Source organism: Nomascus leucogenys, chromosome 8 (genome assembly GCF_006542625.1).
Source record: "Nomascus leucogenys isolate Asia chromosome 8, Asia_NLE_v1, whole genome shotgun sequence".
NCBI classification, from domain to species: Eukaryota; Metazoa; Chordata; class Mammalia; order Primates; family Hylobatidae; genus Nomascus; species Nomascus leucogenys.
The window spans coordinates 81,465,223-81,482,267 of NC_044388.1; the positions used below are offsets into that span (position 1 = coordinate 81,465,223).

The window sequence follows — 17,045 nt, forward strand, 5'->3', positions numbered from 1 at the left end:
TAGGGTCTTAACTACTCCTCTCAGCTGTGATTCTCATCTTTAAGTCCTGGTCTTTCCTCAAATATTGCTACCTGCCTGTTGGACATATCTCACTGTATGTTCTGCTCACTCCTCGAGCTCAACACTTCTAAACTGTAGTCACTGTCCCCACCAGACCTTGTTCTTTTGACCTGCCCTTTTCCTTGGTATCACCATTTCCAAAAGCATGAAACTTTGGGTGACTCCCATTCCTACTACTGTTAGGAATCAATCTAACACCATATTTTTCTATCACACTCATTAGAGGCTTGTACTACTCTTCATTTGGATTTTAAGTCCCAAATTGTTTAGGCTCCAAAATACTCTACTCACTGCTACCAAACTAATCTCCATAAAGAATCATGTTGATGCCCTCAGTGGCTTCCCACAGCCTTCCAAATGAAGTCCCAACATCTGAGACTGGTATCAAAGGGTCAGCCCTTCCTTTCCAGTCATCTCTCACTCCCCTACCATCATAGATCTCGGGCTCTGTAAGTGGATGAATCACTCTTCTCCCAGTAGATCCTAAACCCTGTTGATTTTGAACTGCCTATGCTATTCCCTTCAACATATCTTTCTGCCTACCAAGATTTTACCTAGTTTACAATGCCAGTTCAATTCTACCTCCTCCAAGAAGGCTTCTCTTAATCATCCAGCTATAAGTCGTAACTACCCCAAATATCTCCCACAGTACTTTGTACTTCTAGCAGAGTATCAGGCTAATCGTGTCTTAACTCTTAGACTGTAAGCTCTGGTAAGTTAACCGTTTTATTTGCCTCTGTTTCTTCACAGTGCCTCGAACATTAATAAGTTCTCAATAAAAACATGTTAAATTAATGGTCCCCTGGAAGAACAGTGTGGGGCAAAGTCATCGGCAAATAAGGCCTTTATGTGCATTCTCACATCATTTTACCACTTTGAGATCATCTTGACCTTCACTCCACATTCTTATACTGCCTTGGAGTCTCTCATCTAATTTGCCTGTAGAGGCTTTAACAAGATTTTTAATTCCATTGTGGTACTTTATGTTTAAAAATCCTTCAAAATAAGGTATTAAGTATTGGTATTGTCCTATTTGCCCAAATTTCCATTGATCTCTTACTTCCAGTTTCATGCTGCCTTTCTAGTAGTATATTCAAGAATATTTATTCCCTCATCTAATACCAATTTAGTATCTATTAAGGCTCAGATTCTGTCAATAAAACATATAAGACCAGAAAATTCCAAATAAAACAGTGGCCAAAGTGAGAGAGAGAAAAACAAAGGAAAGCTTCCTTTGTAAGAGGGAAGCTTCCTTTGTTTGGGGTCAGATCTTAAATGATATTGTGGTTAAGAACTGAAAGAAAAGAAGGGGAAGTCAAGGAGTTCACCAAGGTATTGCGTCTAGAAGACACAGTTGATGGTAAATGATTTGACCCTTTGTGAAAGCTGCTAGCTAAGTAATGGGAAAGGAGAAATATGAGCAAATTGGTTAGAAAAATAAGGAGAGCATGCAGAAACAAACAGGAAGAGCTACTTATTTCAAGAGGGGAATGGTCAAAGGTGTCAAGGGCTATCACTCTACCAAAAAGATTATGAGCTTATAAAATCAGCCCTAGATATGGTTGGAAAGGAGTCATTGGTGATTTCTTTGTTTTTATTTTATTTATTTATTTTTTTGAGATGGAGTCTCACTCTGTCGCCTGGGCTAGAGTGCAATGGCATGATCTTGGATCACTGCAACCTCTGCCTCCCAGGTTCAAGCGATTCTCCTGCCTCAGCCTCCCGGGTAGCTGAGATTACAGACACGCGACACCATGCCCAGCTAACTTATTTCAGTAGAGACGGGGTTTCACCATGTTGGCCAGGCTGGTGTCGAACTCCTGATCTCAGGTGATCCACCTACCTTGGCCTCCCAAAGTGCTGGGATTATAGGCGTGAGCCACTAAGCCCGGCCCATTGGTAATTTCTGAATACAGTTTCAGTGAGGCAACAAGACAGAAGCAAAAATGCAATGCTTCAGGGAGGGAGACAGACAGTAAAGAAACAAAATCTGAAAAATCAACAACTAGAGGGAAGTTGGTCATTAAAAGGCAGGAAAGGAAAAAAAAAACATGCAGAAATGGGCTAGCAGCAAGAATGAGCATCTGGATTACAGGAAGTTTTCCCCTAATACTTGGGAGAACTGAGATATTCAAAAACAGAAAGAAATATGCCATAAAGAGGGAAGATGCCAGGATAGAGTTTATAATGCTGGTTTATAAAAAATCTGCTTATTATAAATACCAGTGACTTATTTCCAGGATTAAAATAAACACTATTATTTACTCATACTGCTCAAATCTCGAATATCAAAGCTGTAACTGCTGGGGGTGAGATGAAGCCCACGTCCACACCTATCTCTGCTACCTGGTCAGGCCTGGTCTCAAGACCAAGGAGACAAGCACTACAGCCCAGAAGCAGCATGAGCCTGGTTGGCTATCTCCAGAACAGCTTGCCAGGAGCACAAAGGCTGTGGCTCTAGCTGTGTGATGGACCACATAATTATAGTCTTATAGATTCCTATAGCTTTGAAGTCTCATTAGGAACTTTTAAAACATGCCCTGCAGACCACCTTTCCTGAACTAAGGTACAATATATGTAGTAAAAGAGACTCCAGTGTATATAAACAAACTTACCACAGAAACAAGTGTAGGTATTAGGAACATGTGCAGAAACATTCTGACAGGCAGGGCACCTCCAACCACTCTGGCCATCTGTCAGGAAAAATGGGAGTAGGCCAAATAAATTTTCTTCCAAAAGCTACATGTAATTTAAAAAATTTAAATCTATAGGAAGACACAATATTAAAGTAGTGGTAATAATTTCAATGTTAAGCATATCAGACATTTAAGGAACAAATTCACAATACTGACTGCTTAGCTTGAATACAGCATTTTCCACTGAATACGGGGTTCATTAAAAAAAAATAAAAAAATAAAAAAATAAAAAAAAGGCCAGGTGTGGTGGCACCTGCCTGTAATCCCAGCACTTTGTGAAGCAGAGGTGGGTGGATCACGAGGTCAGGATATTGAGACCATCCTGGCCAACATGGTGAAACACCATCTCTACTAAAAATACAAAAATTAGCTGTGCGTGGTTTTACGCGCCTGTAATCCCAGCTACTCGGGAGGCTGAGGCAGGAGAATCACTTGAACCTGGGAGGTGGAGGTTGCAGTGAGCCGAGATCGCGCCACTGCACTCCAGCCTGGGTGACAGAGTGAGACTCCCTCTCAAAAAAAAAAAACCAACCAAAAAAAACCATTAGCTAGGCATGGTGGCTCTGTCTCTAATCCCAGCATTTTAGGAGGCTGATGCAGAATTGCTTGAGCCCAGGAGTTCAAGACAAGACTGGGCAACACAGCAGACCGCCTCAAAAAAAAAAAAAAAATTAGCTGGATGTGGTGGCATGTGCCTGTAGTCTCAGATGCTTGGGAGTCTGAGGCAGGAGGATCATTTGAGTCCAGGAATTCAAGGCTGCAGTGAGACATGATCACACCACTGGACTCCAGCCTGGGTAACAGAGTAAGACTCTGTCTCGAAAAAAAAAATATATATATACAGTTAGATAGAAGGAATACGATCTAGTGTTTAGTAGCACTACAGCTAACAATAATTTATTATATATTTCAAAATAACTAGAAGAGTAGAAATGGGATGCTCCTAACACAAAGAAATGATAAGTATTTGAGGTGTTGGAATCCCAATATGCCAATTACCCTGATTTGATCATTATACATTGTACGCTTGTATCAAAATATCATGTGTACCCCATAAACATGTAAACTATTACGTATGCATAGTAAAAATTTAAAAATGAAAAAAAAATTTTTTTTTGTTTGTTTGAGACAGGGTCTTGCTCTGTCACCCAGGCTGGAGGGCAGTGGTGCAATCTCAGATCACTGCAATCTCCACCTCCTGGGTTCAAGCAATTCTCGTGCCTCAGCCTCCCGAGTAGCTGGGATTACAGGTGCCCACCACCACGCCTGGCTAATTTTTATATCTTTAGTAGAGATGGAGTTTCGCCATGTTGGCCAGGCTAATCTTGAACTTCTGACCTCAGGTGATTTGCCTGCCTTGGCCTCCCAAAGGGCTGGGATTACAGGTGTGAGCCACCATGCCTGGCCAAAAATGAGAAGAAGACAAATTAAAAATAGAATTACCATATGATCCTGCAATCACACTTCTGTGTATGTATCCACAGGAAACAAAATCAATATGTCAAAGAAAAAATAATAAGTAAAAGCCATCATTTTCAATAAGAGTGACTGATTCTATCATATCCTAAAATATATTTTAATATTGTTATGTTTAGCTGGTTTATTTAAGATCTATAACTTAATTCTGGTCATATGAAACACATGATCAAGGTAACATACTCTCCCTGCAGAAAAAGTAGTTAAGAGAAATTAAACTATATTTTTAAAGCTGGGTTTAATACTTGAACATATCAAATAGGGGAGAAGAACTACTCAGAAGAGAGAATTAATTGACCTGCTTGAGATGCTGGAGACCTTGCCCATTTCTTTATGCAGTTCAAATGAAACACATGGTAACAGCTCTGACAACTCCACACTGGGGCCGTGACACGAACCAATTCACAGCACACCATGCACTCGTATTTTTCTGTCGTTAGTTGTTCAATTAGAGAACCTGTTTAAAAAACAAAATAACAAAAAAGATAAACTCAAACATAAAAAACCATTCCTCACTTTAATCAACCAAGGATCAGCAAGTCATTCAAGAGAAGAATCCAAATGCAGAGATTTTAAGGGATATCTGATTCTGGGTAAGACAGCTGGCTATTCAGACTGAGGCCAATAAGGGGCAGGAATTTGCTGAGGAAGAGGATTTAGGAAGGAGACACTCAGGTGGGGATTCCCACAATTAAGGAAACATTCCCAGGAAAATAGCAGAGTAGCCAAATGCCCCTTGTAACATAGCCTGAGGATCCACTGGGCAATACAGGATCTTGCTTTGCATTTTCTGTTTTCCAGGATCCTCTAAATCTATCAGATCCATGGATTTTAGGTTAGAAAGGGGCTCATGAAGCTGTAGTGTCAGCTATAAGAAGCCCAAGTCTGGGCAGGTTCCAACAACCCATGAGTGGTGAGATGGCTCTAGCAGTTGCCCTCAAAGTCTTTAGTCATTCACTTAACAAAGATATTCTTGGTGCCTACCATAAGCCCCATGGTGGTGTTACAGTCCCTGGCTCCAGGACCTCAACATCCAGTGATGGAGAACCGTGTGTAGTATCAGAATAATCCTCCCAGATCTATTCCTGAATACCTTCACCCACTTCCAGATTTTTTTCCTCCAACACAATTGCAGCAAAGTCTTTCTAGATTTCAGTACAGCCAGATACTCCCAAAACTGAGTGTGAGTGTGTGTATATGCTTTTTTGAGTACATACTTTTAGCATTGCATTTATTTCACAATATTATTGTTATTTGCTTTCAGGTCCAAATAAGTTAAAAGAATAAAATTAACCTTAAATATAACATTCCAAGCACATTACATACTACTATTTAGTCCTCTCAAAAAGGCTGTAACAGGTTGGGCACGGTGGCTTACACCTGCAATTCCAGCACTTTGGGAGGCCAAGGAGGGCAGATCATGAGGTCGGGAGATCAAGACCATCCTGGCCAACATGGTGAAACCCCATCTCTACTAAGAATACAAAAATTAGCTGGGCGTGGTGGCACACGCCTGTGGTCCCAGCTACTAAGGAGGCTGAGGCAGGAGAATCTCTTGAACCCGGTGGGCGGAGGTTGCAGTGAGCCGAGATTGCACCACTGCACTCCAGAGCAAGACTCCATCTCAAAAAAAAAAAAAAAAAGGCTATAACATAGGTACCATTTACAGATGAAGAAACTGGCTTCATGTAGTTAGATCATTTATCCAAGGTCACAGAACTAGAAATTTAAAAGTCAAAATTCAAACTTGTCAAACTATCTGACTCAAAAGCGCACATTGTAATATTCCATAATATTGGCTCTCCTAAGATTTACTTTCTGATTGTTCAGTTTAATGTCAAAAGAAATAGAGAACACCCTGAGACTGAAAGCTCAGGAGGAGGGAGAGTTTTGTCTACCTCGCTGAGTGTAGTATTTCCAGTGTCTGGCATATACTAGGTGCTCCATTAAATATTTGTTAAATTCATGGATAAAGGAATAAATGAGTGATATTTAGTCTGTTCCACAACCTCTTTCTGTGAAAGTTATAGGCGTCACCAAAGTTCAGGCTTGAGTGCAGTGGCACGATCGTGGCTCACTGCATCTTCAAACTCCTGGGCCCAAGTGATCCTCCCACCTCAGCATCCTGAGTAGCTGGGACCACAGGCGTGTGCCACTATACCTGGCTGATTTTTTTGTTAGTTTTTGTAGAGATGGGGTCTACCTCTGTTGCCCAGGATGGTCTTGAACTCCTGGGCTCAGGTGATCCTCGACTTGGTTTCCCAAAGTATTGGGATTACAGAAATTTAACCAAATTAAAAAAAAATCTTCCCTGAATAAGAAGTAAATAAAACAAAAGCAAAAACATCTTTTCCAAAAAGGAAAGATGAAGAAACTGTCAGAGATGGTAGGAGACTCAGGAGACATGACTAAATGCAACATGGTATCCTGGATTGGGTCCTGAAACAGAAAAAGGACACTGGCAGAAAAACTGTTGAAATCTGAATAACATCTGTAGTTTACTTAATACGATTATACCAGTGCTGATTTCTTAGTTTTAACAAAGGCACTCTGGTTAAGTAAGATGTTAACATTAGAGGAAGTTGGGTGAAAGATATATGGGAATTCTTTGAACTATCTTTGCAACTTTTCTATAAATCTGAAATTATTCCAAACTGAAACGTTTTACAGACAAACACCTTTTTCTCTACTAGGCTTTGACACTTCAGTAAATGCCAATTCCATTCTTCTAAGTTGCTCAGGCATAAAATCTTCCTTCCAAATACATCCAAAATCTATCCAATTGTTACCTTTTCCACGACTATTACTCTAGTCTAAGTCTCCATCATCTCCTACCTGAACAACTGCAATAGCCTCCTAACTTGTCCTGTTGCTTTCTTAGAGCCTATTCTCCACACAGCAGCCTATTATTATTATTATTATTATTATTATTATTATTATTTTGAGACAGGGTCTTATTCTGTCACCCGGGGTAGAGTGCAGTGGCACAATCACTACTTACTGCAGCCTTGACCCATTGGGCTCAAGTGATCCTCCTACTTCAGCCTCCTGAGTAGCTAGGACTATAGGCATGTGCCACCATGTCCAGCTAATTTTTATTTTTTTGCCTTTTGCAGAGATGGGGGTCTCATTAAGTTGTCCAGGCAGGTCTTGAACTCCTGGGCTTAAGCAATCCTTCTGCCTTGGCTTTCCAAAGTGCTGGGATTACAGATGTGAGCCACTACATCCAGACCCTAAGTGATTATTTTAGAATGTAAGATCATGCCATCCCTCTTCCCAGGACCTTCCAGCAGCCTCTCATCTCACTCAGAACCAAATCTAAGGGCCTCACATGATCCAGCCCTTGCTATTTCTCTGACCACCTTTCCTGCCCCCACCTTCATTGCCTATAATACCCCTCCCCACATCTAAATTTGCTCCTCCCTCTGCCTAGAATGCTCTTTCTCAAGCTAGCCACATGGTGCATTTCTGTACTTCATTCTTGTCTCTGTTCAAATGTCTCCTTATCAGAGAGGTCAACCTATGTAAAATAGCACTCTTGTCACTCTGTCCTCTTAACCTTCTTAATATTTCTTTTTAGTCCTTATCACCACCTGACATATTAAATATCTAAGTGCTTTCTGCCTGTCTTCCCTACCAGAATGTAAATTCCATCAGTATTCCCTGTACCTAGAACAGTGCTTGGTATATAGTATTTATGCAATAAATATGAATGAAGTGTTCTCAAAAATGATATGAATAATGTCAGAATGTTAAGGCCCCAAGAGATTTGTTAAGTAGAATTCTAAGATGGTCTTCCAGATTCCCACCTCCCTGGTATGCATACCCTATATAATCTCCTCCCCTTGAGTATGGGTGGGCCTGACTTAATCAAGTAAGTCATTTTAAAAGAGTTGAAAATCAAACAGAAGTCAGATCTGAAGTGGCAGCAGTTGCTTTCTTGCAGGCCTCAAAGAAGCAAACTATCATGTTGTGTACAGTCATGTGGCAGGGAAATGCAGGTGGCCTCTAGGAGCTGAGAGAGACACCCCTGGCCAACAGCCAGCAAGAAAACAGGAACCTCAGTCCTACACCTGTAAGGAACTGAATCCTACCAACAACCAGTGATCGAAAGAGAACCCTGAGCCTCAGATGAGATCACATCCCTAGCCAAATTTGGAGACATTGAGCAAAGAACTCAGCTAACCAGGACCCATTCATCTGACCCACAGAAACAGTGGCATAATAAATGTGTGTTATCATAAGCCAGTACATTGTGATAATTCACTATAAAGCAAGAGGTAATTATTAACCAGCCTTAAGGATTCAATAACAACTGTAGTATAACATTGCTTTGCTTCACGTATACATTGAGGTTCCAAGAACAACCCCGATGAAGCAAGCAACTAGAACTATAGGCTGGTGTAAAAACAGGCCCTGGGTAGATGGTGGGTGGCTTCAAGGGTTGGGCTGTATCTCACATTAAACTGGAGAGGGGTTAAGATAGTGAAGGTCCATGAGGAAGAGCTAGCAGAATAAAACTATTCAGCTTGATGAAATATACACTTAGGGCAAAATGACAGATGTCTTCGAATACTGCAAAAAGCTGATTTGCAACAAGGAGGTGGGGAGCTGTGAGAAGAGAGACTAGTTGCTATGCTGCTCCAGAGGATAAAACTTAAACCAAAGTATAGGAAGGAAAGGAAAGAAGCTTTTGGTTCAATATAAGGATGAACTTTTTAACGGTCAGAACTGAGTACCTACTATGTTTCAAGAGCTGTGTGGGGCAGCAGGGTCACAAAAAAAAAAGAAAAGAAATACACAGTGACTGTTTTTAAGGAGCTTACGGACTAGTGGAGGACAATGAAGCATAAATAAATTATGGTTTCCAGTGTAAGTTCTGTAACAGAAGCATGCAAATATAAGAGACAGGCATAAGTGTAAGGGCTGTAAGAGATTAATGCTATCTATAGAGGTGAGAAAAGGTTCCCTGGACATGTGACTAAAGTAACTTTCTCCCCCCCGCAAAACAGGGTCTTGTTCTGTCATCCAGGCTGCAGTACAATAGCTCACTGCAGCCTCGATCTCCTGGGCTCAAGTGATTCTCTCACCTCAGCTTCCTGAGTGTCTGGGACTACAGGTATGTGCTAACATGCCTGGCTAATTTTTTTATTTTAATTATTTTGTAGTGACAGGGTCTCCCTGTGTTGCCCAGGCTGCTCTTGAACACCTGTGTTCAAGTGATCCTCTCACCTCAGCCTCCCCAAGTGCAGGAATTACAGGTGTGAGCCACCATGCCTGGCCTAAAGTAGCTTTTGAAAAATGAATAAGACTTCGCCAATGAACTGAGTGACAGAAATTCTAGAGAGAGGGAGCCACATGCAACAGCATGCAAAGACAAAAAAGTGTAGAATCCAGGGAATAAAATATGGTAGATATTGAGGCAGCAGAAGATGGGACTGTTAAGTAAGGCAGAAGCAGTAAATGGAATTAAGCAGAGGAGTGACACAGTTTAATGTGTGTTTTAGGCCAGGCGCAGTGGCTCACGCCTGTAATCTCAGCACTTCGGGAAGCCGAGGCGGATCACCTGAGGTCAGGAGTTTGAGACCAGCCTGGCCAACATGGTGAAACCCCATTTCTACTAAAAATACAAAAATCAGCCAGGCATGGTGGCGGGCGCCTGTAATCCCAGCTACTCAGGAGGCTGATGCAGGAGAATCATCTGAACCCAGGAGGAGTTGCAGTGAGCTGGGATTGCACCACTGCACTCTAGCCTGGGCAACAGTGAGACTCCTCTCAAAAAAATAAATAAATAAAATATGTGTTTTATAAAGATCGCTCTCTGATGCTGGTTTAAGAAGTGAACTGAAAGAGAGAAATTAAGAGATGATAAGACCAGTTAGGAACTGCTACAACTAAGCAGACCAGATGAAGCAGATGAGATGATGCAGGATGAAACCAAAAGAGGCAGCAGAGATGTTACCACCCACCACTTGTTTCACAACTCAAAAAAATCTTGTAACCAGACATCTACACCACCCGTATTTGCATTTTTGAAAACCCTTACAAAATTCCTCATTTGGAAAAGAAAAAGAATTCTTATTTGTATTTGCTTGTGATATGCATAAAACTAAGTGGTTACCTATTGGGGCAGGGAGCAGCGAGTGGTGGTAGAACTTAGGCAGACAGTGAATAAAGATTGAGACTTCTTACAGTGTAATTTTTCATACTTTCTGCTTTCTAAATTATGTGAATATATGACTTATTTAAAAATTTAAAAAGACAACAAAATATTTCCACCTATATAGGTAGGTTTACCTGTGTGCGTTTCCACATTCTTTAGCACATGGTTCTGTTTGCCTCGGGGGAAAGGAGATACTACTTGAGGATCCTGCCTCCGTACAGTGCATTTCTCTTGGTCAACCCTTCTGGAAGACTTGTTGATGACTGCCAAGTTCTCACTGTCACAGGTAGGTTTTGCTGGTCTTTCATTGAGGTTATCCTTTGGAATGGGGCCCATGTTGTTTCTGTGTCCTGCATTTGTATGTCGGTGGCCCTCCTGTTTTGGTGGATTTCTGCCTGGTCGTGGCCTGGCCCCCTCCACTTCCCAGGGAGGCCTTTTCTGTGGGTATCTTCTCTGCTCATTTCGTCTGGCTCCATACCCATCCAATACTCCTTTTCTAGAGGATGCATCTGAAGAGTCAGGGGGGAAAACCCCCACAGGTTTGGTACTTTCGGGTCCAGCATCCTCGGGTTTTGGAGTTGTTCGGTTACTCCATTCACATTTGAGTTTCCCCTTGACTTTTGGTCCTCTACCATAGCTGTATACAAACTGTGTTGCTTTTTTGGGTTTTGCTCCCCTGGGATCTGCACCCACAACTTCCTTCTCACTCTCAGAAGGGCTATGCTCTCTGAGGTCTGTCCCACTCTCTGATCTGGTCGAGCTCTCTAATCCAGCTGTATCTGAGGTCTGCTCAGCAAGACTCTGTGCTTTCTTGACTCTGATATGGTGCTTCTCATTCCTCAATTTCTGCCAAGGTTGATTCTGAAGGCCATGGCTCTTGGGCGATTTATTACAAGGAGAGGACTGGAAAGACGTCTGTTGACTCTTAGGTTTGCTTCCTGAAGGATGATAATTATGCTGATGAACAGCAGAGATTTCATCATAAGGGACCTGCCTGGAAAGGTGACAGGGAGGTGGTGAACTGTAATTTCTTCTACCAATCCTATTAGAGTCTAGACTCCTTTGAGTCCCACAATTTAAACCAGAATTTTTTTTCTCCTGAGGAATGAATTCAGCAGCATCCGTATTGAATTTAAAAGTACCTAGGACATAAAAAATAGACATGCCAATAAAGAGATTAAGCTTCATCCATGAAAGTCATAGACTCCAAGCCAAATCTAAAAATTATTTTCCTTAGAACTTTGTATAAAATATGCTGTTAAGTGAGACCTATGTTTCCAGTGAAGGTGATGGGTTCAAGGTGCTTGTGGAGGACTAATCAATCATTATTCCATGTCCAAAAACCAAACACCAATAGCCAATGACAGCTAAGTGTTGTTGAGTAAAAATGCTCACCTGGGCCATAAAGTACTATGTATACATGTATTCATTTTATTACAAAAATTTAAGGCCAGCTAACAGTTCAGGGATATCAATCATCAGGTTCCATGTGGTCTTCTTTCAAAACACTACAAGTAGCATTGTGTAATATCAAGTAAACAGGCTTTGGACTAAGCCAAAATGGGTTAAAGTCCGCCTGTCCAACTTATTGTATGAACTTAGGGATATCATGTGCCTGCTTTTAGCCTTAGTTTCCTTGTCTATAGTAAAGGATGACAATACTTATTTCAATGGTTACTGAGAAATTTAAATATGATTTCATAGATAGTAATTAATAAGTGTATTAGTTTTCATCTCCTTCCTCTAAGAATGTATTTTGGGTTTTCCATACATAATCTCTATAATATGGTCTACAATCCCAAAGTGGAAAAAATTAAGCATACTCCCCTTCAACCCACTCATGTTCCCCCAGAAGATGCTTCTTGGTACAGTCAATTCAGTCCCTGAAGCACAAAGACAAAATGGTTTGCCTAAGGACATAAAATTAGTAGCAAAGTCAGAACTATGTGTAGCATACAGAATATACTATAAATTGGTAAGACCTGGAAGACATGGGTTTAAGTCACTTATCACTTATTGTAACTTCAGGAAAGTTACTTAGCTCCAGTTTCCTTACATGTAATGAAGATAGTAACAATCTCTACATCAAAGAGTTGCAGTGAAGAGTAAAGCAAGTTAATAACACACATAAAATGATTAAAATGGTACTCTATCATTGCTGTTAGGACTACAGAGTATCTGAAACACAGAGGCTTGAGCATAGATGGGTGCAGTATAGAGCCTGAGGGTTTCAGGTTTAATAATAAGACCTAACATTTATTAGGTATTATGTGTGAGGCACTATCCTAAGCACTTTACATGTATTAACTCATTTAATCCTTACATTCCTGATGAGAAAACTGAAGCACAGATAGAGTAGGAACTTGCCCAAGGCCACAGAGGAATTCCAAGGAAGACTCGGGGTTCCAACTCAGGATGTGTATTAGAGACTGCGCTCTTACACTAACAGAGCTTGGGCAGTGGGTACCATAGAAACATACAGTGAAAAATGGAATGATCATAAAGGTCATAGAGTAACCTCTCACCCAATTCAGGATTTGTCCTGAAAGCTTTCACATAGGCAGAATTCTAGGGGATGGGATGGAGGGCCTCACAAAATCACAAGAGGATTAGACAAATGCAGAAGGTGGCAGAGGTATTCTGGAAACATACGATAATTTAAAGGTTGGAATGGTTAAATTGGACCAGTGGGTATCATGTAGTTCTCTCTGGCTTGAAAAAGCGAGACTGGAAAGAGGGGCAGAAATAAGATCAGTAAAGATGTCTACAGAAGCTTAGTAAAGGATAGGAAAAGAGTGTTTCATGTTAAGCAGTAATGAGTTGATGCAACTAGAGAATCCAGAGAAGGCTGCATGTACTCATATACAGGATATGTTCAACTAGACATGAGGCAGCAGGCAAAGCCCTCAGGAAAAAAACCCATAAGAGACATGAGGAAGGGAAACAGGACACATTGATCATGAAACTGGCCATGGCAAAGATCAGAGGCACTATTTTTATTTCACTATTTCAAGTAGCTGGAAGTTAGTAAATAGGATGTCTAGTCACCACGGCTAGAATACAAGTGGTACCCTAAATCCAAGATAACACAGCAGCACAGTAGGTGTCCAACAGGTGGGAAGGGCAGACTAAAGGGAAATCCAACCGGCAGATTACAAAGTCCAGAGACAAGGCTGGCATTGCAGAGTCTGCTCAAGGGCAGAAAAGTATCCTCTGCACTGGGCTTCCGTTTAAAGACTTTGATGATGAGGGTGTGGGCTAAAGATGATGCTAAAATAAGAACATGGAATGGGAACTAAAGCAAAATCAAACTAAAGTACATGAAAAGGAGTAAGGAGGTCTTTGGACTAGAAGATTTTGCCTCATTAGATACTTTCTGGGTTGGAGGTAATAACTTGGGCACAGCACCAAAGTTCAACACGATGACTCACAACTAGGCCCCATCCAATTCTTCTTCAAACACTGAAGGGTACAGAAATGAGTCAGAAATGAGCCTGTGGATGAGACGATTAATAGATCCAGTTTAGAGAATCTGGTGAAGGACTAGGTGAGGAGAATAACAAAATACCCAGCCCAAAAAGTTTTCCAACCCCAAGGAAGACTTAATATCCACATCAAGACTAGGGTACACCAATGCAGTGTGTTTTCCAACTTTTTTTTTGAGACAGAGTCACACTCTGTCGCCCAGGCTGGAGTGCAGCGGCACGGTGCAGTGGCACGATCTCGGCTCACTGCAACTTCCGCCTCCAGGGTTCAAGGGATTCTCCTGCCTCAGCCTCCCGAGTAGCTGGGACTACAGGCACGTGCCACCACGCCCGGCTAATTTTTTGCATTTTTAGTAGAGACGGGGTTTCACCGTGATAGCCAGGAGGGTCTCGATCTCCTGACCTCGTGATCCGTCCACCTAGGCCTCCCAAAGTGCTGGGATTACAGGTGTGAGCCACCGCGCCCGGCCCCAACTTTTTAAACTAAGAACCATAGTAATAAATACATTTTACCTGCCACCCAATATACAAATACATATATGGTCTTCTTGGTGCCCCAATGGCTGGTCGGGGACAGAGCTAAGATTCAAACCAATGGTTTCCAAACTCCATTCTGCAAACTGCTGCCCTGTTTTCCAGAGTGGGCCATAAAATCAAACGAATGCAGTGGACTGTGACATATTTTTAAACGAAATAGAAAACAGAATATATTGCTGATTGTAAAACAAACCAACCAACCTCACTGCTTCCAGAAACTTCTGGTTCGCTTTTATATTTGCTTTTATATTTATGTAAGTGTACAATATTTAAGGTCGCGATGCAAAATATTTCTTTTGGTTGCTCTCCAACAAATTTGGAAAACACTGATCTATGGAACACCCTAAGGAAATGGATGTTATATCAACAAATAAATGAGGCTGTCTCTACACACTGAGGCAACTCCAAGAGGGGGAGTGAATGAACAATTACGGAATAGGGCGGGAGCCATCACAGGAATTAACTACTCCCAACTGACAGATGTGAAAACTGAGACTGAGTCACACGGGGTTTGTGGCAGGCTGAGACTCTAAACTACTGGAATTCGGCTCGCGCCCACGCTACCACTCCAGGCGGTATGAGCACACCACACCCTACACGTCAAGAGCCCGCCACCGTCACGGGCTGTGACCTGGCCGACGCCCGCCTGTCGAAGGTCAGTGCGCCGCTGCCCCAGAAACAGCCTGTGGGAGGGCAGGGCACCCACACTGACTCGCAGCGCCGGGACAAGTCCTCTCTCCTCCGAAACCCAGCTACTGGGCTTCACCACCTAGTCCAAGAGGACACAGATCTCCATACGCACGATGCGCGGGGCTTGGCCCTTCCGAGCCACTATCCTACGCCCTAGCATGTGCTACTCTCGCGATATGAGTGGCTGAGGCCCTAGAACTTCGTCACTGACCCAATTTCCGCTCCCCGAAAGGGGCCCAGTCCCGCTCGGGCCGGGACAATACCTGAGACAGGAGGCGCCTCCGCCATCCCGTGCCGCAGAACCTAGATCGAGCTGTACAGCCAAGCCAGCACTGTCACCAGGTCACGTGCTCCGGACTTCCGGCGCCGCGAGAATATTCGCATCTGCGCGCCGTGTAGATGGCCACAGAGATTGCGCAGCCCGAATCTGTGTGGCGCGTTCGTGGCGTCAGATAGATGCGCCAGGTGTCGGGCGGGAGGAGGAGACTAGTAGCTGGATGGAAATAGCAACAATCGCGGGAGGGAGGGCGGCGACTTGCGTAATCATTGTGGTTTTTCTTTCTTTCTTTTTTGATATACAGTCTTGCTGCCTTACCCAGGCTTGAGTGCAGTGGTCTGATCATGGCTCACTATAGCTTCAGTCTCTAATCCTCCCACCTCAGCCTACCGGGTAGCTAGAACTACAGGCGGAGCCACCATGCGCAGCTATTTTTAGTAGAGACGGGTTTCGCCATGTTGCCCAGGCTAGTCTCCAACTCCTGGCTTCAAGCGATCGTGCCGCTTTGGCCTCCTGAAGTGCTTGGCTTACAGGCGTGAGACACCACGCCTGGCTCCAAACTTTTTTATTTTTTTTTTACAAAGGCATTTAGTTTATTCTCATCAGTATCACTGATATTCTCATGGTTCACATTTGCCAACGCCGCTCCTCTCCTTACAGTAGTTAAATGTGCAATCTCACTTGGGGGCCCAGGGAGGAGTTGGGGCTCGGCCCAGGGTGGGGAGGGCGTTGGCACTTCACGTGGAGAGGGTGGGCAGCCTGTCCTGCGTGAAAGGGGTGTGGGTGAGTGGGCGGCCAGGGAAGGGGAGTTGGCAGGAGAGGGCCCTAGTCTTTTTTCTCTGGTGATTCTCCATTCAGATTCCTTCCTGGCTGCCCAGGGTGGGGGAACCATGCAGCTCAGGGCAGGGCAGGGGAGGAAGAGAAGGAAAAAGCAGCAGGCCGCCCGGGGGGAGGGGTGGAGGGTGAACGGCAGGGCAAGGGGGGGCACAGGGGTGGCTCCTGGGGTAAGGCACAACCCTATCTTTGGCTTTCCTGGTGGGGAGTTTGCTCCCCTGCACCCCCTGCCCGACCCTTCTCCCCACCCCCCAGACCCACACACAGTCCCGGGAGCCAGGGGGCACCTCCTGGGGTCCCTGAAACAAGTGGGCTCTGCCACCCAACCAGTGCCGCAGGGGCTCGAGGAGGGACACCCGAGGAAAAGGCAGAGAGGGGCAGGCAGAGGCCTACCCAGGACAAGGGGGTGGGGGTGAGAAGACCCCAGGCCCAGGAGCTGGACCCCAGCTCCAACTAAGGCCTGGAAGTGGGGCACCTGCTTCCTTTCGGGGGTCTGGCTGGAGCCCCGGTCTGCCCCTCGGCCTCCGTCAGGCCCAGCCGCTTGCCAAGTGACCAGGGCATTGTGCTTTGGGGTGAACGCTGGGGTGGGGTGGCAGGCCAGGAGGCGGGGGGAGAGGAGGGGTGACTAAGGTGCTTGTGCTTTAGCTGAGGGTGTCGATATCCCCCACTCGGGCCGGCTGGGGGCTAAGGTGCCAGGCCCCGGCCAGGAAGACAGTGCCAAGACCCCAGCCAGACCCTGGCACTGACCCCCACAACAAGCAGATGTTAAGAGGGACCCCCAGTGGGCCGGCGGGGCTGCTGGTCCCATCATGGGGGTGGTCTCCAAA

General features: G+C 43.9%; 1 protein-coding gene across 4 annotated transcripts in view; it reads right to left on the reverse strand.

Moving 5' to 3' along the window:
- NFX1 (nuclear transcription factor, X-box binding 1) overlaps positions 1-15,551 on the reverse strand; it is an 82,589-nt gene extending 67,038 nt beyond the window's left edge. For all 4 annotated transcript variants that reach the window (XM_003263421.3, XM_012509010.2, XM_030817583.1 and 1 more), the window contains exons 1-4: positions 15,371-15,551; positions 10,530-11,537; positions 4,531-4,689; positions 2,676-2,753 (exon numbers count right to left, since the gene is read on the reverse strand). In XM_003263421.3, the coding sequence (XP_003263469.1) occupies positions 2,676-2,753; positions 4,531-4,689; positions 10,530-11,537; positions 15,371-15,395 (1,270 nt within the window). In that variant the 5' untranslated portion in view covers positions 15,396-15,551. The remainder of the gene's footprint in view (positions 1-2,675; positions 2,754-4,530; positions 4,690-10,529; positions 11,538-15,370) is intronic.
- Positions 15,552-17,045: the final 1,494 nt, after the last annotated feature.